General features: G+C 41.8%; 1 protein-coding gene across 3 annotated transcripts in view; it reads left to right on the plus strand.

The window, feature by feature from the left end:
* Window positions 1-23,941, plus strand: part of KCNAB1 (potassium voltage-gated channel subfamily A regulatory beta subunit 1) — a 207,413-nt gene that overhangs the window by 148,615 nt on the left and 34,857 nt on the right. For all 3 annotated transcript variants that reach the window (XM_060767649.2, XM_060767648.2, XM_060767650.2), the window contains 6 exons: window positions 2,571-2,608; window positions 10,153-10,232; window positions 13,831-13,875; window positions 14,484-14,528; window positions 19,858-19,901; window positions 22,378-22,464. In XM_060767649.2, the coding sequence (XP_060623632.1) occupies window positions 2,571-2,608; window positions 10,153-10,232; window positions 13,831-13,875; window positions 14,484-14,528; window positions 19,858-19,901; window positions 22,378-22,464 (339 nt within the window). The remainder of the gene's footprint in view (window positions 1-2,570; window positions 2,609-10,152; window positions 10,233-13,830; window positions 13,876-14,483; window positions 14,529-19,857; window positions 19,902-22,377; window positions 22,465-23,941) is intronic.

The raw sequence follows: 23,941 nt of genomic DNA on the forward strand, positions 1-23,941 counted from the left end.
AACCCTCTGTGACGTCCCTTGGGGCTCTGTTTGTCCCATCATAATAATTAGCATATGCATGAAGCTGCTAGGAGAATTCATCTGGAGTTTTAGGGTGTGGTGCCATCTACATGACATGCAACTCTACCACTCTTTTTCATCCTAAGCCAAGGAAACTGTCCTGGTCTTAAAGAGTGTCTGTCATCAGTAATGAACTGGATTTTTTTTTGTATCAGGAGCGACTTGAGAAACTACAACTTGCTTCTGCTGTGAGAAAATTGACTGTCTGCAAGGACATTGCCCAGGGAATGCCCAGGTGTTTTCGATGTTTACCATCCTTGTGGGAAGCTTTTTTCATGTCCCCACATGGGGAGGTGGAGCTGACAGAGGGAGCTCATCCATGCTCTCCCCAGATTCGAACCTCTGATCTGTTGGTCTTCAGTTCTGCCAGCACAAGGGTTTAAGCCCATTGCACCACCAGGGGCTCCAATGAATTGGATGCAAACAAACTGAAACTTATTCCAGACTAGACAGAGGTGCTCTTGGTCAGTCGGAAGGCAGATCAGGGAATAGGGATTCGGCCTGTGCTAGATGAATTTACACTGTCCTTAAAGACACAGGCACATTGTTTGGATGTACTCCTAGATTCACAGTTGAATCTGGAGGCTCATATTTCTCAGGGCTAGGAATTCATAGGGTGTGTAGTTTGATGAGGTGCCGGTTTTCTTTCATAGAGGTGGGTAAAGTCCTTTTAAAACTATGACTCCCAGGATTCAATTGCATTGAGCCATGGCAGTTAAAGTGGTGTCAAACCGCATTAAATCTACAGTGTACCTGCATCCTGGGAGAAGACAGGATGGGTCAGTACTCTCCCCTAAGAATATAGGTTTTTACTCTACAGAATTACAATGTCATGGCAATTAAAAGTTCATTCTGACAAGCCTGCCTATAGATATTCTTATAGATTGTGGATCTGACAGATTCAAAGTACTTTCACTTTCCCAACATGGCCTTACACCAAATTTACAGAATGAATTAAAAAGTCGATGGGATTTTGGCCTGCATAAACAGGAGTATAGTGTCTAGATCCAGGGAAATCATGCTGCTCCTCTCTTCTGCCTTGGTCAGACCATACCTGGAATACTTTGTTCAATTCTGGTCACTAAAATTTAAGGGAGGTGTTGACAAGCCAGAATGTGTTCAAAGAAGAGTGTCTAAAATGATCAAGGGTCTGGAAAACAAACCCTATGAGGAGCGACTTAAAGAGCTGGGCATGTTTAGCCTGCAGAAGAGAAGGCTGAAATGAGACATGATGAGGGCCATGTATAAATATGTGAGGGGAAGTCATAGGGAGGAGGGAGCAGGCTTGTTTTCAGCTGCCCTGGAGACTAGGAAGCGGAACAATGGCTTCAAACTACAGAAAAGGAGATTCCATCTGAACATTAGGAAAAACTTCCTGAGTGTGAGAGCTGTTCAGCAGTGAAACTCTCTGCCCCGGACTGTGGTGGAGGCTCCTCCTGTCGAGGCTTTCAAACAGAGGCTGGATGGCCATTTGTCGGTGGTGCTTTGAATGCAATTTTCCTGCTTCTTGGCCTGGATGGCCCATTAGGTCTCTTCAAACTTTATGATTCTATGATTCCCCCAGCCTTGTTTCAAATAAGACTGACTTTGGAAGAACATAGCAGACTTTGGAGGAGGCAGGTCATTTCCATCTGTCCCTCCCTCCCCTCAGGATTGCTTTGTTAGGCTCCAATCCTATGCTCACTTCTAGATGTTGTGTGCTTCCAAATCTTTTCTGACCTATGGTCACCCTAAAGCATGGGTGACCACCCTATCATGAGGTTGTCTGGATAAGATTTGTTCGAAGGACAATTTGTTTTTGTCTTTTTATACTAAAGCGTGTGCCTTGTCCAAGGTCATTCAATGGGTTTCCATGGCCAAATGGGGAGTTGAGTCCTCTTTTCCAGTGTCATAGTCTAAGGCTCAAACTACTACAACACATTGGCTCCAATTTAACCACAAGCAAACCCCATTGAACTCAATAAGACATCCTTCTGAATAGGCATGCAAAGGATTGTGCTGCTATTTAAATTAAGTTGTCATTGATATTTGGCTACGCCACCACAGACATTCTGGATGAAACGGTTAATGTGGGCATTACTGTGGGATGGTAGATGCAGCATGATGTTTGACCATGTCTAGTTCTGAGATATTCCAGTATGATTGGCTGTTTTCAAACTGATTTAATCATGGGTAATGGCTAAGAAAAGCAAGAGCAGCATACAACCACTTGTAGAACTCAATTCCTTTTGAGATATTTCATCCATGTCCTACTCAAATGAGAGAAATCGGGGGGGGGGGGGGGCTTCGTTATGACAAAGTTAAGCAATGAAAAGCATGGGCCATTGGAGCTTGTCAGCCAATTAAACTGAAAGCATTTGGAGTCCTTGGAGTACATTCTCATTAGAAAAAGACTCATTGAACAAATCAACTTTGCCGGAGTCCCTAAGGAAAAACTATCCTAATTATAATGTGTTTTGTATATCAAAGAAAAACCCCAAAGAGTAACAAATCATTGTATTTCTTTCTAGGGACATGGGTCACCTTTGGAGGTCAGATCTCTGATGAGGTAAGCAATTTACCATTTATAAAACAGAATGTGAGTGCTACTTATATACATGTGGCTTTAATTAAAAGTCAAGTCACTGAAAGTCTGAATAAATTGATTCTATTCCTGTCACAGGAAGTAGCAGAGAATGATCATACGGAGGGAGGTGAGAGCTTGTGAGTCTTGTACATGTCAGAGCGTTGATGCTCTTCACAGAATCTGAAATTTAATGAAGATCTCTTTTCCTTTTCAATCCAATTAAAATATTTCAAAAAAATGGCAGACTTGGTTCCAAAAAGAAAGACACAGCCATGCATATTTTCTGGTAATTAAGTCAAATGTGAGGGCAATGTTTGTTTAGAGGAGATATGCCCTTGCCTTCCTCTAAGAAAGTATGACTTACCCATGTTCACCCAGTAGGTTTTCATCAATGAGTGTGAATTCAAATTTTGGCCTCTCAGTTTCCTAGTCCAACACTCAAATCACTAAACTATGCTGTTATAGCAGGCATAGACAAACATTTTTTGCTTTGGAGCTGCATTGCCCCAGAAGGGCCAGGCTAGGAATTTTCTAGGTCCTCCAAGTGATCCTATGGTAATTTCTAGCAGATTTGCTATTATCTGTGGCTTCGGTGATAACTTCAGGAACATATTTTTCTCAGATACAGAAGTCACATTGTAGTTTACATTATTCTGAAGGAGAAACTTTTAAAGACAGGGAAAAACCAGGAAAAATCATCACAGGAAGAGATCTTTGTCTCCACAATTCAAACAATGCCAGTGTTCTTTCATTCACCTGTGAGGGAGGAGAGGTTACCAGCAGCAGCCATGAAAGTTGAGAAAGACAATGACTGATTACAGAGCCAACCTAGTAAGATGAAAGGTACAACAGGAGGGAATTCACCACTGTATGCTCTAATAAATGCCAAAATCTTGGGCAGCTGTCAATGTGTCTTATGAGCACTTCTTAGCCTGGAGGACAGTCATTCTAAGTTTTAGGAGGTAGCCATTAATGACAAGGCTCTTTTCATAGCTCTTCCCTACTTGAACATCAGCGGTGGCCTGAAGGCTAGAATGATTCAAGTGGAAACTTCCCTAATGAATACAAAAAGACAGTTGAAGGCATTTTGAGGTCTTTATCATGATAAATGAAAAAAATTTTTTTTTGCTTTTTAATGATACTTCTAAATCTGCCTTTTGTGGTTAGCCAACTCAGTCTACTTACTTAGTACAGAAAGTTTTGCAATTAGGCTTCACTAAACCAAATGCACCTTATCAACCTATGCTGCCTGGTAATCTCTATGTCAGTGGTATGTGTCAATTGGTCAATGAGTCCACTCTTTTTATTCTTAACTTTGAATATTTCATCCATTTTTTAAAAATTCAGATGGTTTATTTAAATTCCCAAAAGATATGTGAATGTCTAGTTCAACCGTTCTGAAAGTATGCTCTGCAGAGCCATTTGGGCTTTGCAAAGCATACTGAGGGGCTCCGCACTGCCCTCCTCCTGTTTCCTGCTTCTCCTATTCTTGCTCCAAGGGTATGTGTTACCACCATCACCATGCTGCTTCCCTCTTCCCTCCTCTTCCCTCCTCCTCCTCCTCCTGCTCCTTCCTTAAGGTTCAGTTGCTCCCCGAGGCTCAGCTCACATTGGGGGACCAGAAAGGGTGGGGTGGCTCCTACCAGCACCAGGCAGAAGGGCCCTACACCAGGCACTACAGGCACTGAGGGGAGCATCCTGAAGCCCACCCTCCCTCCTGCCTTCCCTTCTGCACTCCCTTCCTTTGTTTTCCTTCCTCCCTTCAATCCTTCTTCTCTTTCTTTCTCACCCTGAAAGTAAGAAGGAAGAGGAGGAGGGCTTTAAGATCCAAGCCAGGATTTTAAAGGGCAGAACTTTATCACCAAAATATCTGCAATGGTTCGGATAGTTCCTTTCAAATTCTGACTAAAACCCAGAACAAATTCATCCCCTTGTTGACATGGGAGACAGCAGGCACCACTACTACCACCAACCTCATATTTTAGCCAGCCAGGTGCAGGACAGCTCAAGATGACCAGGCCTTATGAGACTGTTCTTGCTTGGCTTAGGGTTCTTCTCAACCTAACAAGGAAAATTATTTATTAATTATATATATAGGTTTTTCTCAAATTATATATATGTGTATATGTGTGTGTGTGTGTGTGTGTGTGTGTGTGTGTGTATGTTAGTTAAGAAACCCCCGGAGCTTGTAAAGTGTGCAGTACTCTTTGTATCTCTACCCATACACACAACTTCTTCATGAAACCCAAGACCATTCCCTCCACCTTAGCATCCTCACAAATAATGAGCTTCAGTTTGAAAAGCTATCTAGCCCTCATATGATTAAACAGTAAAAAAAAGTAGAAGAAGTGTGTAACCGGTGCCCACAAACCATTATCACTAGAACAGTGGAAGACTGAAAGGCCACAAGAGATCACCTTGCTATAATATTCCTCACTAATGTGAAGTGTAGTATCTTTTTATGTAGATTGTAGTCATATCAAATGTGTGCCTAAGAAGATATGAGAACCAGTGTGGTATAGTGGTTCAAGTGTTGTACTGGAACTTCAGAGATCCAACTTCAAGTCCCATTGAAAATCATAAAAGTCACTGAATGGCCTTGTATGCAGAGTAGAGGGAAGTCAGCCATATGGGCTACCTTAGGCCTCTCAAAAATATAGGATATATATTTGATAAATAAACACATATGGAGGCATTATGTAAACATCCACTCTCTTCTGTCCTCTCTTTTGCTGACACTTTCCCCCCTCTTCTGCAAATACATTTATTCCTTCTTCTTCTTTTTTGCAGTGTGTATATGTCTGCTTCATATCATCCTCCTTCAGACTCCTAAGGCCATTTCTGCCACTCTCAGCCCCAAAACAAACTATACCCCCTTTTTTGTTTCCCTTGTCATTTTGGGTAATGTAGCAGCAACAAGATGACAGAAGGGGCTGTTAAGCAGTAGAGGGTCAGGGCTCGGATGTCTTTCGAGAAGTGAATGTGCTTTAGGCTTTAGGAACTAACTGAGATACCAGATGCTTTCACCCAAATAGATTCAGAACTTTGGACAGCTCATAGTAAAAACCAGATTGGATTCACCACTAGCATCACATCCACCATCCATCTCCACTACAAATGGGCAGCTATTTTCTTCACTCTCTGCTCCAGTCCACATTGCTCAGACTAAGTCACTATAAACAAGTTCACTTCTAAAATTAAGCATATCATCATTTCTGATAGCTGTCATTAACTGCTGTGAACACTTGCCATTGATTTTTCCTACCCAAATGTGTTGGCCTTCAAAATAATTGGCTGTTTCTCAAAGGAACTCTTGAGTACAGCTATGGCATATATAGAACTAGTTTGCTTTCTTTTATTAAGGAAGCCAGAAAAATTGGTGATTTTGTTCTATTTATTTATCGTGTCATCAGCAACCAGACATTTGTATTACATTTTTAACAAAAATAAACAAACAGACAGACAAAACACAGAATTTGCAAGCTTGGTAGTTGATTAAATGTCCTTTGACCAGTAGCTGGTCATTTGGATTGCCTCTGGTGTTGCCGCAAGGAGGTCCTCCATTGTGCATGTAGCAGGGCTCAGGTTGCACTGCAGCAGGTGGTCTGTAGTTTCTTCTCCACACTCGCATGTCGTGGATTCCACTTTGTAGCCACATTTCTTAAGATTGGCTCTGCATCTCGTGGTGCCAGAGCGCAGTCTGTTCAGCGCCTTCCAAGTCGCCCAGTTTTCTGTGTGCCCAGGGGGGAGTCTCTCATTTGGTATCAGCCATTGATTGAGGTTCTGGGTTTTAGCCTGCCACTTTTGGACTCTCGCTTGCTGGGGTGTTCCAGCGAGTGTCTGTAGAACTTAGAAATCTATTTCTTGATTTAAGTCATTGACGTGCTGGCTGATACCCAAACAAGGGATGGGCTGGAGATGTCACTGTCTTGGTCCTTTTTTTGCTCTTGGTCCTTTTTTTGTTCTAAAGATCATAAAGTCAAAGTGTTGCTTATATCCTCTGCTCAGAACCAAACCACGTGACTACTGTGGACAGAATCTAAAGCTTGGCTGCATAAGATGCGCTAAAAAAAGATGACAATGAAATGAAACCTAATTTTCATTATCTGAATTTCAGCAGTTTTATAATGAAGCAAATTACATTGTTGTACCAATTCAGCATTTTAGAGATAACCCTTGTTCGCCCCTTATCTTGCTGTGCAAATGTACCATTGGGGAAATTCTATAGACAAAGAAGCAGTGAGAATAGTCAGGTAGAACCTCTCATCAGAGATAATGGAAGTAGATTCCATCTCAGTTGAGGTAGGAGCAAGAATAGCAGCCATTAACAAACTGGTAACAAGGCTTAGAAGGTTACGTTTTTGAAGTACAACTCCCCAGATCCCCTAGTCAGTATGGCCAGTGGAAGCTAAACCACAAGAAAGAAACTATTCTCAGTTCTGGTGACTGCTGAGCCGTTTGATCCAGGCTCTGGCTTTGATGAGTTGATTGAAGCATATGGTGTTGCTAATGAACCATTTTCTCTATTCATGCTACAGGAGGTATATTCAAACCTACTCATGAATTCATTTAAGTGCTTCTCATTGAAATCTGACTTTGAGGCAGGACTGGTCCTACTTTTTTAAATAAATCATTTAAGAACATTTTTGCATTGCTTTTGATTTTAATCCAATAATAATAAATATTAAAAGCAACAAAATGGAATATTCCTTTTAAAATAATTCATTGAAACCATCATTGTTAATACTAAAAATGTTTGACATTGAGGAAAATAATCAGGAAGTAATTCTTTGGCAGAGAGCAGCTGCTGCCTTGAACAGAAGGTTTTTATAGTACCATGGAAAGGAAATAAATCGTTAGGTATTCATTGACATTGTTATTATTGGCCAGGGTCCAGGAGTTCTGGCATAGCAGAATGCCCTGCTGGCATTGCTGTACTAGATTGCCCGGTGGGTGCCCTCAGCCAGAAGTTGTTTCTTTCTGGAGAAACCTATTTGTTTGATGAGCCTATTTCTTCAACACCGAGCTCTGGGAATCCTGGAGGCAAGATGCTATGAGGATTTCCCTGTGCCTTTTTGACAGGCTGTTTCCCAAGACATCCCTCCTACAGTGCCCACGCCAAGGATCCCCAAGAGGCAAACACTGAAGCAAAGGCATAGCCATGTTACTTTGGAATATCAATGAGTACCTCTGTTACTGTAGAATTAATGCAGTTTGATGCCACCTCTAAACTGGCGTGAGTCCATGTTATGGAATCCTGGGAGTTGTGGTTTGGTGAGGTGCCAGTACTCTTTGGCAGAGAAGACTAAAGACACTGTAAAACTACAACTCCCAGGATTCCATTGCATTGAGCAGTTAAAGTGGTGTCAAACGGCATTAATTTTACCATGTAGAGACACCCCATATGAAAAAGTATATTGTAGCACCTTTGAGACTAACGGAGAAAAGAGTTGTAGCATAAGATTTTCATAGACTTAGGACTTTATCACATGAGGCTGATATTTTATAATCATGGCATGATAAGAATACTTGTGGATAATACCTATTGCACAATGATGTGTATCTCCCATAGTCGTATTGAGCTTGAATCATGATTGAATCTTCTCTTTTCATTGAAAGGAAAAACACATAAACGAATCCAATATTGCTGTTTACTTGTCACTCTTCTTTGTGCGATAATGTTCTTCTGCTCCAGTCCAGTATTGCAAACACGAGAAAGCCAAAACTGCACTAAAATAGAACTGTGGCAAAATTGGGGGGGGGGGGAATAGAAAAACACAGTATGCATGAATGTTGTGCTTTATCAGAAACCCAGTTCAAAACAATAAGCAGAAAGGAGTAAGCTAGCCAAAGTCAGCAGTCCAAAATCAGAAGCACAAAATTCAAACAACAAACTGATAAGGGTGAGCCAAAGCCGAATTAGCCAAAGTCAAGCTGGAAAAGTAACAGTCAACTCATGAACCAGTGAAAGCCAAGGTTGCAATCCTGGGTTAAAATGCCAGTAGTCTGAAAAGCAGCATAGCCAGGTTCTGAGCCAAGATACAACAATGTTTGCCACAACAAAACTCCACACTGAACACCTTTTTATTCTATGATCTCAGCTATTGCTTGCTTAATGCTTGTTTCTCTGCTAATCTCAAAGACGTGATACTCTGAATGCTCTTTCCTGCACTCCAAAGCTGAGGGTACGTTTAACTCTTCGCTAGTCTGTTCCAAAGTACTTTATTCAGCTTGCTCAGGCTGCAGGAGACCAATTGCTGCGGCATGAAGAGTTGTCTAAGGAAACTGCTGGAAGCTGCTGACCTCCATCTCATCTGCTGGTCCTTCCAGCAACTCCTCATCTTCCAATCATGGAATGAGGAATTAGACTTAGAACTTTATCAATCAGTCTGTTGTCTCATTGCCAATGTGTTCTTTAAGTAAAGGGAAACATATAGTTATTGAAACAATGACTTTCGCACTTTGCTGCAGTTGTTGAACTTGGTCTTCTGTGCAGTCTTGCTTCCTATCCTATATGAGTCATGGCAGCTCTGATCAGAGGATGAAAGCTTAGGCTGCAGTTCCTTTCTCTCAGTCTCCAAGAGGCTACAAGAGCCCATCACATACTGAAGAAATAGGTCACTCTGCAGACAGACAGCCTCTGGCTAGAATTACATGGTGGATAGCAGCATATTTCCAATTTACCACTACCTTCAGCCATCCCTGACCATTTATTACTGCTCCCACTTGCAGAGAAGGACTTGGATACCTCTCTAAAGGGTCCTGTCTTTGCAACCAGAAATGGGGAGAGGTACTTGAGGGACTTTCTCTCTTCTCTGCCAAAAACCCTGGTTATTTTTGTGTAATATGCAGGTTGACTTGAGTGGTGGAGAGCGGAGTATTATTGTTATTTGTTGTCCAGCCTCCATATAATGGGAAGGCTTATTGTTCTGTCACTCCTGCTAATAAGGGAAAGGACCTGTGCAATTGATGATAGACTCATTGATACAGCATAAGTAAAATTACATTTTGAGGAGGGAAAGAAAAAATGGCACTTGGCTATTCCCTATCTCTACAGTACTGTGTAGTTTCACTCTTCTGACCTGTATCATCTAGATTGAAAAAGCCCTGAGGTTCAATGTAGAACTGCATGGCACAAGGTTACCATCTTGACATGCTTGACTGGGAGAAAGTTATATGTCTACACACATCAGCTTATTTTGCTATAGAAATGAGTATAGGCACTGCAGAAATTGGGCTTCATCATCATTCCTTTGGTCTGTCCTTTTTGTCCTAGAGTGCTTTAGGCAATGAATTAAATTCAAAATGCTACTCATAGTATCAGTCATCTTTCATGTGCTTCCAAGTTCCTTGTCCACTCTTCATGGTTTAAAAAATGAAAATTGATTTGGGACTGAGTTCTTTGATTCCTCTCTTTATAGCTCTTCTGTCCTGAATCATTTTCGACAGTGCAGCAATGCATGGAAGGCTGTGATTGCAGGAATGTCTTATTCCTGAGACTAATTTCATGTCTCTGTTTCCCAAAGATTGCTGAACGGCTCATGACGATTGCCTACGAGAGTGGGGTAAATCTGTTTGACACAGCAGAGGTATATGCAGCTGGAAAGTAAGTATCTAATATTGTTATAGAGGATCCAGTTTAAAAAACAAACGAAAACAAAACCTTAACCCCTGGTCTGTTAAAATGCAGACATTTGAAATATGAATAAAAGAAAGATGAATGAGAATTTTTTGCCTAATTTGGCACCACAGCAGCCATTTTGGGGCTGTGCATAAAAGTTAACAATAGTGTAAGAACTATGTGGCCGAATGGCACTGAGTAACTTTGTTTGGCCCTAAAAATCTGGGGTAGGTATCACTGCTTGACTTCCATTTTATACTTGACATTGTTAATTCCTTCCATTATCAGATGGTGTACATTTTTTCCCTCCCATTCTGCTGAATATGACGCTTTGGACAGGTACTGACTTGGCTAAAATATAGAAGGGAAGGGGAAGAAATACACATTGTTATTCATTGAGTTTCCTTTGGGCCCTTCCAGACAAGCCCAAAACCTGGGAAGAACTGGGTTTCTTAACCCAGTTTCTCCTGGGTTTCTGTTCCCATGCCTCCCACAACCCCAGGCTTTCCCTTGGGGGAGGGATGGCTAGATGCCATCCTGGGTCAACCAAAGGATGGCACCCAGATCCTTATTTCCCTCTCCTTCTCCCTCCCCCTTATGCGTCATTTTCACTTATCAGGAGTACTCTCTGGAGGAGCCTGCACTGCCAGCAGGCATCTTGGGTAAGTGTCAGAGAGGAAAATGGAGAGCTGGGGGGGGGGGGGGGAGGAGTGGATCCCATACTGCTTAAGGAGCCCAAAGAACTGGGATGGCTGTGGGGATTGACTGCAGAAGCAGTCAATCTTCACAGGGCCCACACCTGGAAAGATCTGGACCTTAGCTTAAGGTCCCTATCTTTCCAGGTGTTTATTATTCTGGAGCAAATGGGGCAATCCCAGTTTTCTCCAGATTAATTCATTTTTACCTGAGGCACCATTTGGACACTTCAGGTAAAACCAAGACAGGTCCCTAGTTTTTAGGTCTGTCTGGAAAGGCCCTTAGTTCAATTTCATGGACATGGAAAGGGAATTGAGAAGAAAATGCCCATACGGTGCAGCACTACTCTCAGCTATCACACCTTTTGAACATTAGCACCCACCCAAGCAATACAAAATTCTCATCCAAACAATTCTTAGGCTGAACCAATGTCAGGTAGTAGTGCTCACTTTCTTGTATTTGCTGAAACCCAAGTGGCTTGTTGCCTATATGTTATTGAGTTTTTACATTTGTCACCACTCCAGGGACCCTTGGTGTCTGCCAAGGATTATGTACATTATGTACAATGGTATAGTAATATGGTATCCTTATATATAAAATGGCAAAATCATTTGCTTTTCTCATACCGTTACATAAATATATATTCTGTGGATACAGAGGACCAACTGTACTAGAATTCTTCTGCCAAGAACGTATTGTGCAACTAAAATCTGTTTCATAGGCAGTAGCAGGGGAGCACACAAATTTCTATACTGGCTTCATAGTAACCTCTTTCCAAACCCTGCTCATGCTTCAGTAAAATCATGTGATCAGAAGCTCATGAAATATCTCCAAAAATAGTCATTACTTTGAATGATATTCTCCAGGTCTTTCAGCAGATGGTTACAACAGCTGAGGCATTGCAAAGGGACTAGAAGCTCAGGGTTGTGAGGGAAGCAGCACCAGTCAGTCCAAAAGTAGCAGATGAGAAGCTAGAGTGCTGCTTTGATCTCTAGCCAATGCCAACTCTATGTTAGAGTTCACTGCAACAGCTCAATGAACTCTTGCATACTCTCTGTTTTCATGACCCACTTCCATAAATGCTCTCTCCCATCCAGCCACATACACACACATATAAAAGAGGAGCCAGTTCTAGTAAATCCATCTGGTATCCCCTTTATTCTACTGTTTGTCTGGATGTCTTCCCATTTTCCTGGAACTTCATCTAGCTTCTTTCTGCATCTCCATGTCCATGCACTGGCTTAGAAGCTTCAAGTCAGAACTCACTTGATTTTTAGCCCCAAAATTAATTTTTCAGTAGTAGGATTCATCACTAGATCGAAAGCTTGAAGAAGGTACTTTGTGGACTACAACTCCCGTAGTCTTTCAGACAGAGAATTTTAGGAGTTTTTATCCAAAGGAGGATTTTTAAAAAAATGACCTCTTTATATGAACCAATAAAAAAGGGAAACTGTCTTTGATCATATGCAAATCAGTTTTTCTTTAATATTAATACCTATAGCTGGAGGGATATAAGTATCAGAGGGGGTACTGCACTACAGAGAAGAAGACGGCAATATAATTTATTAATTTACAGGTGTCGGCGGTGGCTGGAAGGGCCTTCACACAACTAAAACTCGTGCGCCAGCTGTATTTTGCTGTTTTGTACCTTTGGGCTTGGCCTCATGTTAGCCGCCCCAAGTCCCCTTTGGGGAGATGGTGATGGGGTATAAATAAAGTTTATTATTATTATATTATTATGCATATTAACAGTATGGATATATTGCAATTCCTCATTCTCAAAACAAAAATAGAAATAGGAATGGTTTCATTAGGACAATGTGAGCACAGCAAAACTTCCTTTAGCTGATATTTTATGACTAAGTTAAAATTGCAATATTTTGCTGTGCTGACCATGGTCACAAACTGCATGCTACAGGTGAAAGAGCAGAAATAAAAAAAGTTAACATTGACAAATAAGTCTGGTGATGGTAATGTTTGGCTTCTTTGGACACAGCAGCTGTGTTCGGTTAGTCATATCTTGGCTTCTAAATTAGCGTGCACACTTCTTTACTATGTAAATGTATGTTGTTTGGTGTGCTTTCTGTGAGCTGCCCCGAGTCGCTTCAGGGAGATGGTGGCAGTGTATAAATAAAGTATTATTATTATTATTATTATTATTATTATCTCTTTTTGTTCTTGATTGAACTTCAATTTCTCATTTTTAGGAAAATATTTTGGGAAACTTTGAGAAATTATGATTAATGGCTTGGATACAAGCCAAGTTTTTGGGTCAATTTCAAACCATAGTTAAATATCCTGGCTGATTTTGAAACTATTAATCATAGTTTCCCAGAAGTGCAGGTAATTTTCTCTGGGCAAAGGATGGTGACATTAGATGCTGCTAAAACCCATGAAGGGTGGCATTGTCAAACGGTTTCCTTCCACCATGGACCTTTAATGGTAGCAGTCAAAGTTATCCCAGCCAATTTTTGGTTAGAACTGTTTTGTCTCAGAGTACAAGAGAATATGTATGATTAATAGACACTTATTTGCTGGCTTATTCAGAAGAATTAGTTAAGAGATTGCATACACAGCCAAAAGACTAAACGTATTTAGGTCAAGATATGATAATCTGAAAACAATCGCTGAATTACTGTATGACACCCTGGTATGTTTCATAATAACATATTGAAAAAGACTTGAAAATGGTGATTTATCAGGCTGACTGCAATGCTGTCTTGCTAGGTAATTGTGCAAATAACTAAATTGCTGATATTGGAAAGCACAAACCAGAGAACAAAATAGGCACTTGTAAGTCAGGCTGGCAGTGATCAACATGCCTTGCTCACATGTTCAAAAACATTTATTCTGTATTGTGAAATTGTTGTTTTTCTTTTCTCTGCAGAGCGGAGGTGATTTTGGGAAACATAATAAAAAAGAAAGGTTGGAGGTAATGCGAAGATTTAAGCGTTTGGCTCTCTTGATACCCACTTTGTGTTCATAGTAGAACTGAGAGTGCTAAATTCAGACTCACAGGTCTCTTGTGAAACTCTCGCCTTTCCTCATCAAGGCTTTGCAAAATTGATCTGAAATCCAGGCCCAGTGCCAGGCTCTCATTGAGATTCTTCTGGTTTTCCAACCAAAGAAAGGAAAAGTTTTTTGGTTTCAGCTGAACTAACCTGTTCTGGTGCTGCATGGAAGAAATTGACCTGGGGATACCTTGTCCCACAGGGGACCTGTCTACCCAGTGCCTTGGTGTATTGCCTCAACGCCTGATACTAATTGTGAGAAGTTGAGGTTGGTGACAGGTGGACACTAGGGGACAATATTTTATGGTTGAAAAAATGCTTTTTTAAAAAATTCCATCAGATTTTAGAAAGTCTCTCTTTTCTTTTCCTTTTTCTTTTTGGGCCACAACTTCTTCAATCCCCATTGAATGTGGGCTGTGCTATAGTTCTTGTATATTTGTGGTTAGTAATGTTGACATTGGCTTCATAATCTGCTTCACAATAAAACTGAAATCTTAATTTTTTGTTTTGGTTTTTTTTTTTTGTCTAGGAGGTCAAGTCTAGTCATTACGACAAAACTCTACTGGGGAGGAAAGTAAGTTTATTTTGTAATCACTATGTTCTAGAAAACAATTATTAGTATGTTCATGTCCCTCTGGGCATCTTACACAAAGAATGTCATAGCAACATTGGGGAATCATAATGTCCAAACAGTAGAGGAAATGGGAAGTAGTCATGTGGATGAAATTTGTTTCTTCTGTTTCATTCGTTTATTTCATTTCTTTTGTTCATTCGGAGGCACGGAACAGGAAGGTCGCTCCTGGGACAAAAATAAACTGGACACGAAACCAGGCGGGAGTCGGTACCAGCTCCAAGCCTGCTTTTCAGCATCACTGTTATAGAGGAGAGAAGAGGGACTGTGCTCAGGGGGGAAACTAGCCAGGTCTGCTGCATTTCTTGCTGCCATTTCTCTATTCACTCCAAGGAGGGTGTGTGTGTGTGTGGTGTGCAGCCCCAAAGTGCCTGCACCTGATAGGGCCTGCAGCCAAGTGCCGAGAAAGCGACACTAGGCTGTAGGCCCTGGCAGGCGTGGGTTCCTTGGATCTGCATGCCACACATGCACTCCTTGGAAAGAGAGTGTGTATGTGTTGTACAGACCCAGAAAGCACCCACGCCTGCCAGTGCCTTAGTGGGCCTGCACGGTTGCAGAGAAAGGCTGCTGGCAAACGCAATGGAGGGCAAGCCCCTGCAAGCCACCATGTGGCATGTCCCAGCCCCACGCCAAGGACCCCACTGTGAGTCCACCCCTAGCTCTGATGAAGAGATCTCAGCAGTGGCACAAGGTAGGTTTCCTGACTGAAGAGAGAAATGGCAGCGAGAAATGGCGGCCGAGCTGGGTAATACATATTAGAGAATGTTTAACCTAAAGGCAACTTCATTCATGGGCATGTGAGCAGATGGCTTGCTACAGTGAAAGCAGATCAAAAAGTCCATCGTGTTTAAAATAACTGGGGCCTCTGCGCACGCTCACTCACTCATTCTCTCTCTCCTGCCCAAAATTGGCTAAATAAAAGGCAGTTTTTTCTCTCTCCCTCTGTCACATGAATGCTGTACACATATTTCTGGCTAAAATTACCTCTGATGTGCTGAATCAAGCCTTTGAACTGAAGGCTGAATTATTCAAAGTTGACCCGGCCCCGCTGAAGAAAATTCTTCACCCATCTTAAACAAAAGAAAACAATTGCCTAGTGACTGTCACTGTGCAAAATAAATTACTGCCTATTGTTGAAAGAATGCTGAGCATAGAACCGAGGAAATGAATACAAGCTAGTCACATACCCTCCAACATTTCACAGGTGAAGACAGAGGCACATCTGACCAAGCAACATCAGAGTGTGTCAAAATGGGGGAAATATTAAGGAATAGTGTGGTCTCTCCACATTTGGAGTTTTAACATTTGCAAATTTGATTATTTGTGGATTTAATTTAAAATCTTATATCTGGAGATATGTAGATTTTGTAGTTTGACACTGTGCTCAACTTCCTCCAGTCCTGCTGGAGGACCTGGAGGTTTCTAGAGAGAACACCTCTGTAGGAATTTCTAGATCCTCCAATGGAATTCTGTGGTTAGTTTCTAGTGAAAGTTTACCAGAGTAGTCCTGGAAGATCTAGAAATTCCCAGAGGGATATTTTCTCATGTAAAAAAAAAAAGCAATGACTTTATTTGCAGTGTTTCACTTTCATGGGGGTTTGTTGCCCCTAACTTAAGCTAACATGGAGGGCTGGCTGTAACATACAAGCCACTAGATCAGGTATGGGCAAACCCAGGTCTGGGGCCAGATGCGGCCCCTTGGGCTCGTTTCTCAAGCCCTCTTTTCTCTCACTATCCTATCCTTCCTTCCTTCTCTCTTTCCTTCCTCCTTCCCTCCTTCTCCCTCTCTTTCCCCTTCCTTCCTTCCTTCCTTCCTTCCTTCCTTCCTTCCTTCCTTCCATTCCTTTTGTCTTTCCTTCTCTCTTTCCATCATGGAGTGGGGTATAAGTAAAGTATTATCCCCTACTAAAACAGCTTCACTGGCTGCCAGTGAGCCCTATATGCTTTGGGTCCAACCTATCTTTGAGACCGCATCTCTTTCTATGAACTGGCATGGGCACTAAGATCTACTGGGAAGGCCCTACTCTCAGTCCTACCTCTGTCTCAAGTGTAGTTGGTGGGGATGAGAGAGAGGGCCTTCTCGGAGGCCTCAGAATGCCCTCCTGAGGTCTAGCCCCTACTCTCCAAACTTTCCGTATGCAATTGAAGACATGGCTTTTTTTAACAAGCCTTTGAACATATTTAGACTCCTTTAATATGTGAGAACCTATAAATTACCAAGCACTTTACAAGACTGAGACTGATTACTGTTGTTTTACTTGCAGGTACCACTGTATTTTATTGATTTTAACTCATAGGCATTGTGAAGTTGTGGTTTTATGTTATTGTTTCTATACTTTCTATATTTTGTGTGGCTGCGCCTTTGAGTGCTTTCTGAGCCGCCCCGATTAAGAGAAATCCCTATTTTCTCTCACTCTGTAGTGCTCATAATCTCTGAGGCATCTGGCAAAGCCAAAGATAATCCAAATTATTTCCCTGCTTAGAGCACAGTCCGCAATTGAGACCATTCCCCTTTTCTACTGGCTGGGGAAGAGAATGAGCACAAAAAGCAGCAACAACCACAATTGCGAAAATGGAGCACTGGAAAGCTTTCCCGAAGTGCATACTAATGAAGTCCAAAGTTATCGAATGAATGTTAATTTTCTTAATGGCTAATAGAGAATAAAAAGACAACCCCTGCCTTCTTTCCTTCTTTAGGTGATGGTAGCTTTTGATACCAGCCCCTAACTATGCAGGAGAGCAAATTTCTTTTCTTTGATTTCTAAGACTGCTGCTAATTAGTTTGAAGTTTTTCTTCTGATAAAGCAAGGGGAAATTTTAGTTTTGAACACAGCCAGCATGCCAAACATCCTTTGAAACTGTCCCTATTAAGTTGCTTGTTAGGCTTTATGGCTCCCAATTTACAGTCTTGGTTCCCATTTAACATTGCACACACTCACAAACTGAAAGACATAGAGGTCAGTTGCAAAAAAAATCAAAAATGAACCCATTAATTTTAATGCATTAGACTTTGTCTGTTTTCAACATTATGTCAAAATCTTGGACATTAAAGATGGAGAAGAAAAGTTTCCTGAGGCTAAAAGTAAGACAAATTGGTATTTATCTGAACCCAAGAAGACTCGTGTCAGATGCATGAGACTTTTGTTTGTCTGATTTTTATTCCCTCTTTCTCCCAAATGGAACTCCAGTATAAGTTAAAACAAAATGCCTGTAAATATATCCCCAAAGTCTAGAAAGCAGTAAAACATCAATTCAATTAAAGCAGTGCTTTTAAGCCATTCATTAAAACCAACTTTTTTGTGTCAGGAGAAACTTGAGAAACTGGTGTGAGAGAATTGGCCATCTGCAAGGACATTGCCCAAGAGACTCCTGGATATTTTGATATTTTACCATCCTTGTGGGAGGCTTCTTTTATGTCACCACATGGGGAGCTGGAGGTGACAGAGGGAGCTCATCCCCACTCTCCCCGGATTCACACCTCCAACCTGTAGGTCTTCAGTCCTAGCGGCACAAGGGATTAACCCATTGTGCCACGGGGGGCAACTAAAACACATGAAATAGTCCACATATTATAAATAGCACACTGAATTGCATGTCCCGCTATCTCAACCAGTTGAGGCTGAAGAACTTTTTTAGTAGGAAGGTCCTTGCCTGTTAGAAAAAGGAAAGAATAGGGGGACAAATCAGACCTCCAAGGAGGAGCATTCAAAAGAATACCATTGTTTAGGAACAATCTCTGAGAAGGCTCCCTTTTGCCCTTTACTGGACTTGGATTGATGGATGGATACACACACACACACACACACACAAATATACATACATACATATACATACACACATATACATACACTGTGTGTGTGTGTGAGAGAGAGAGAGAGAGAGAGAGAGAGAGACCCCACAGAAATTGACCCCATTCATAGAGGTCTAGAGGAGATCTTGAATTTAGGATGGTTAGGGGGTTCCTATAAAACCTACCATGGTGACGCAACAAGTTAACATGCTGACTGGAAGGTTCGTCGTTCGAATCTGCAGGACGAGTGTGAGCTCCCACTGGTAGCCACAGCTCCTGCCAACCTAGCAATTCGAAAACATGCAAATATGAGTAGATCAATAGGTACCACCTCAGCAGGAAGGTAGGAGCCCCAGGTGGTGCAGTGGGTTAAACCCCTGTGCCGGCAGGACTGAAGGTCACAGGTTCGAATCTGGGGAGATGCGGATGAGCTCCTATCGGCTCCAGCTCCTCATATGGGGACATGAGAGAAGCCTCCCACAAGGATGATAAAAACATCAAAAATCATCCTGGCATCCCCTGGGCAACGTCCTTGCAGACGGCCAATTCTCTCACACCAGAAGTGACTTGCAGTTTCTCAAGTCGCTCCTGACACGACAAAAAAAAAAGCAGGAAGGTAAATGGCGCTCCATGCAGTCATGCTGGCCACATGACCAGGAGGTATCTACGGACAATGCAGGCTCTTTTTCTTAAAAATTGAGATGAGCATCACCCTCCAGAGCCTGAGATGAAGGGGAAGCCTTTACTTTCATCTATCTGTGTTTCATTGTTTCATGGCATTGAATGTTTGCCTTGTGTCCCTGTGTGTGCTGGAATCTGCCTTGAGTCCCTTCAGGGAGATAGGGCAGGATACCAAATACCCCATAATTTGATTTAGGGTATTACTTGACCACATCCATGCCCTCTCTTCAACAGTGGATTTTAGGGCCCCATCCCTTTTAAAGTTGCTTCTTCCTGTCCTAAATTGATATCAGACAAGATACTAATATAATTATTTCTTTATTAGGGAGTTACTGTCCGCATGATTGTTCTTTTCAGTAGAAGTCTTTTGTAGGGAGTTTCATATATGTGAGAGATTTTACAACAGGAGCCTGTTGCAGGCAAGGGGATTTTGACTAATCGATACTAAGGCAACTGTTATAATCACGCTGCCAGCTCTGATTTGCTCTTCTGTTGACCTGTGTTCCAATGCAGTTAGTGAACCATGAATTATGAAAATCTGATTGTTAAATGAAAGTTAACTGTTTCTTAGTAGTTTATTGGTACAGCCACAAAGATTTCTTAGAAGAGCTGCAGGAAGTCAGCATGCCAGTAGATAGTTCTGAGTATGTGTCTAATACACCTGGTTTAATGCTTTACTAAGTCAAATTGGTTTGCAAAGTGTTGCATGAGACTGTATTGACCAGATAACATACTTGCAAGTTTAGGAACATGAAAGCAGAATCTCACATTTTTAAAAGTGGCCATTTTTTGTCTTTGCAGAGCTGAAACAGAAAGAGGACTCTCAAGAAAACATATTATTGAAGGTATTTATCAATAATTGTCAGGATCCTTTTATCAATTTATAGTTAACTAAGTATGTAACTATGTAAATTATCCCAGCTAGACCCCTCTAAATGTGTCAGAAACATAACTCAGCCATGGTCTGATTCTCAACAAAATTGACTTCCCCCTCCCTGTGGAGATGATGCCCAGTTGTATGCAAGTTGTAACACTCTCCTCCCTATAAGGCATCAGCTACATGGGGACAAAAGAGGTCTATTCAACCAGTGATGGGAATATGACTAAATTATGACTCTCACAGGGGCCACGTTGGTGCAATGGGTCAAGCCCTTGTGCTGCTGAACTGGCAGTTTAAATCCGCGGGATGGGGTGAGCTTCTGCTGTTAGTACTAGCTCCTGCCAACCCTAGCTCCTGCCAACATATCAGTTTGAAAACATGCAAATGCAAGTAGATCAATAGGTACTGCTTCAGCAGGAAAGGCAAGCGGTCATGCCAATCACATGACCAGGAGGTGACAGTGCAGGCTCCTCAGCTTGGAATAGAAAACAGCACATTCCCCAGAGTCAGAGATGAGCACCACCTCCAAAGCTGGAAATGAAAGAAGGCTTTGCCTTTGTTTGTGTTTGTGTGTCTCAATGTATTGTAACAAGGCATTGAATGTTTGCTTGTATCTGTTGACAGTGTAATCCGCTCTGAGTCCCCATGGGGAGAAGGGCAGAATATAGATAAAGTGTTATTCATATAAATAAAGTGTTTGGAGGAGGCAAGTCAGGAAAAGTTACATGCAGAAGGCTCTCCATATCCATAGAGCCATCCATAGCTTGAAAATATGTTATTAAAATACAAAAAAATCTTGATTTTGTTATTTATTTACCATTTTAATATATCATTGTGTTCACTGAGGCTTGAGCATCCATAGATTTTGGTATCCACAAGGGTCCTGGAACCAAATCTCAATGGATATGAAGGGTCCGCTAAAATGAAGTATTGTCTGTATATAAATTCAACATAAAATTTGGTGTCAATTCATAATTCTATCATAGTACACAATTATAGCACTGTCACAGTCAACCCTTCTATCCACAGATTCTGCACTAATGGATTCAACCATCCATGGATTGAAAAACATCTAAAAAGCCCATTTTTATTTTGCCACTTTGTATAAGTTTTTTTTTTGTCATGTCAGGAGCGACCTGAGAAACTGCAAGTTGTTTCTGGTGTGAGAGAATTGGCTGTCTACAAGGATGTTGCCTAGGGGATGCCCGGATGATTTGATGTTTTATCATCCTTGTGGGAGGCTTCTCTCATGTCCCCGCATGAGGAGCTGGAGCTGATAGAGAGAGCTCATCCGCCTCTCCCCGGATTCAAACCTGCAACCTGTTGGTCTTCAGTCCTGCCGGCACAAGGGTTTAACCCACTGCGCCACTGGGGTCTCCTTTTATATAAGTGATTCCATTTTATTATGCCACTCTATATTATGGGGTTTGAGCATTAATGAATTTTGATATCCAAGGGGAGTCCTGGAGCCCAACCCCAGCAGATACCAAGGGCTGACTCTATTCCAGTTGCATTGCCATGAGCTTCATAGTCTGATGAGGCAGCAGAGCTCTCTGGCTGAGACTTCCCTAAACTCCTAATCCAAGAATTCCATAGGATGGGGCTCTGTTAATAATAATTGATTCATAGTGCTATGATTGTGTAGTATAGAAAGGCCAGCAATAGTGTTATCTCACTGCAGTATATATATTGCAAATGAATAACTCAACTTGCGATACCATCAGATGAGACCTAATGACTTCACAAGTAAGAGAAAATACATAGGAAGGAAGTTGCTATATATCAGGCAAGGAATGAGTGGTTTATTTTATACAGCATAAGAGTTTCCAACAAATTATTACTTTATTATCACAAATTTGCCCATCCAGTCAAAACGTTTAGAGTGTTTCGTTTTCAGAGGCCTGGATTCGGCTCTGTTCATTCAGCCACATTTCTGTAGGAATGCTGCTTCTTCCCCATACCAATCATGCTCTTTATCTTTGCCATAGCATGCAGTAAGAACATGGAAATGGCTCTACCTGTACTTGTTTTTGATAGGATTGCACTGACATTTCCAGTTTTAGTGGGTCCCTCAATCTCATGTCTTAATTCCATGGTTGGTAATGGGGGAGAGAATTATGCACAGACCCAAAAATTCACCCTGGCATCATTTTGATTTGAAATATTCCAAGAGAAAATGTGTGCTCTGGGCATTGTCCCCTGTAGCAGTGGTTTGACAGGGACAATGAGATACCACCGTTTTCTGCAATTCAAGTGTCAATTTAATTAAACAAAGACAACCTAAGCCAGTACTTGATTATTTTTAGTAAACTGTAAAGCTTCTCTCTGCTGTACATTTCGAAATTATTCAGCCCCGATATATTTTCAAGCTGCCAAATTCCCTGGCATGTGCTTCACGCCTCCTTTTGACTCTTTCTAAAGCTCCTGTATTTTACTTCCAGGATTAAAAGCCTCTCTCCAGAGGCTGCAGCTTGAGTACGTGGATGTCGTTTTTGCAAATCGACCTGACAATAATACTCCAATGGAAGGTGAGTGAGAGATTTAATAAAAGCTTGCTTGCTTGATTGACCCTGGCTCATAAGCTTATGGCAAATCATGCCAGGAGAGAAAATAGATCCTCCTCAATTATCCCAGGTAGGGGGGAAAGATATGAAAAGCACCTCTCAGTCTTGATCCCTGATCCTTTGATGTCTTTTTTAACTCCACTCTTTGCAAGTGCCTGGTTGTGCTCAGTGCCACAGAGAACTGTGTCTGCAGTATGCATATAACCTCAGGCCTGTGATTATGAACTTCCCCAAAGGAACTTCAACACTGTTCGCTCTCTGTGTATAAATATTCCTCTTCTTTATTTATTCAGACAAATTTAGGTTGGCTTTCGGCTTAAATGTGAGATCCCTGTTTCTTCGCCTTTTCAGTTGACATAATGTCCCCAGGCATGGAGGCGGGAACTAGAATAGGAGTGGGAAATGAGTAGTCTTCCAGCTTTAGTGGACTACATGTCTCATTAGTTCTTGCTGGCATAGGCAATGAAGAAGGATGTTTCAGTCCCAAAATACCTTGAGTACCCCTTGTTCCCTACTCTTGTGTTAACAGAGAACATGTGTCCAATTCTGGGCACCACAATTGAAGGGAGATGTTGACAAGCTGGAATGTGTCCAGAGGAAAGTGACTAAAATGATCAAGGGTCTGAATAACAAGCCCTATGAGGAGCGACTTAAAGAGCTGGGCATATTTAGCCTTCAGAGAAGAAGGCTGAGAGGAGACATGATGGCCATGTATAAATATGTGAGAGGAAGTCATAGGGAGGAGGGAGCAAGCTTGTTTTCTGCTGCCTTGGAGATTAGGACGCGGAGCAATGGCTTCAAACTACGGGAAAGGAGATTCCATCTGAACATTAGGAAGAACTTCCTCACTGTGAGAGCTGTTCAGCAGTGGAACTCTCTACACTGAAGTGTGGTGGAGGCTCCTTTGGAGGCTTTTAAGCAGAGGCTGGATAGCCATCTGTTGGGGGTGCTTTGAATGTAATTTTCCTGCTTCTTGGCAGGCGGTTGGACTGGATGGCCAACGAGATCTCTTCCAACTCTATGATTCTATTATTCTATGTGGTTTTCATTCTGTCCTCCCATCCTGCATCTAAATTTCAAAACAAGTGACATGATATGGCAGGATTTTCTCCTTTCCAACTTCCCACAGAGATAAAATCTCTTTAGTGGCTCTTATTAGTTCAGTGGGAGAACCAACATAATCACTGTATCCCCATGGAAACCATTTCTAAATGGCATGGCAAGCACTGGAACTACTCATGATGGGGAATGGGAGTTTGGCAGCAATGCATCCAACCAGGGGAAGTATTTATATCACATTGCTTTCATGGTTCTGTGCTTTCTGGTACAGATTGGCTAAGCAGGTATGAAGATTTCCGCTCTTGTCCAGGGAACAAAGTTAGCAGTTTGCTCATAAAGGAAAAATGGAACTTGTGGAAGGAGAAGCCCAGGAGCAAGAGAA

This window comes from Anolis sagrei, chromosome 3 (assembly GCF_037176765.1).
Source record: "Anolis sagrei isolate rAnoSag1 chromosome 3, rAnoSag1.mat, whole genome shotgun sequence".
In the NCBI taxonomy this organism is placed as follows: Eukaryota; Metazoa; Chordata; class Lepidosauria; order Squamata; family Dactyloidae; genus Anolis; species Anolis sagrei.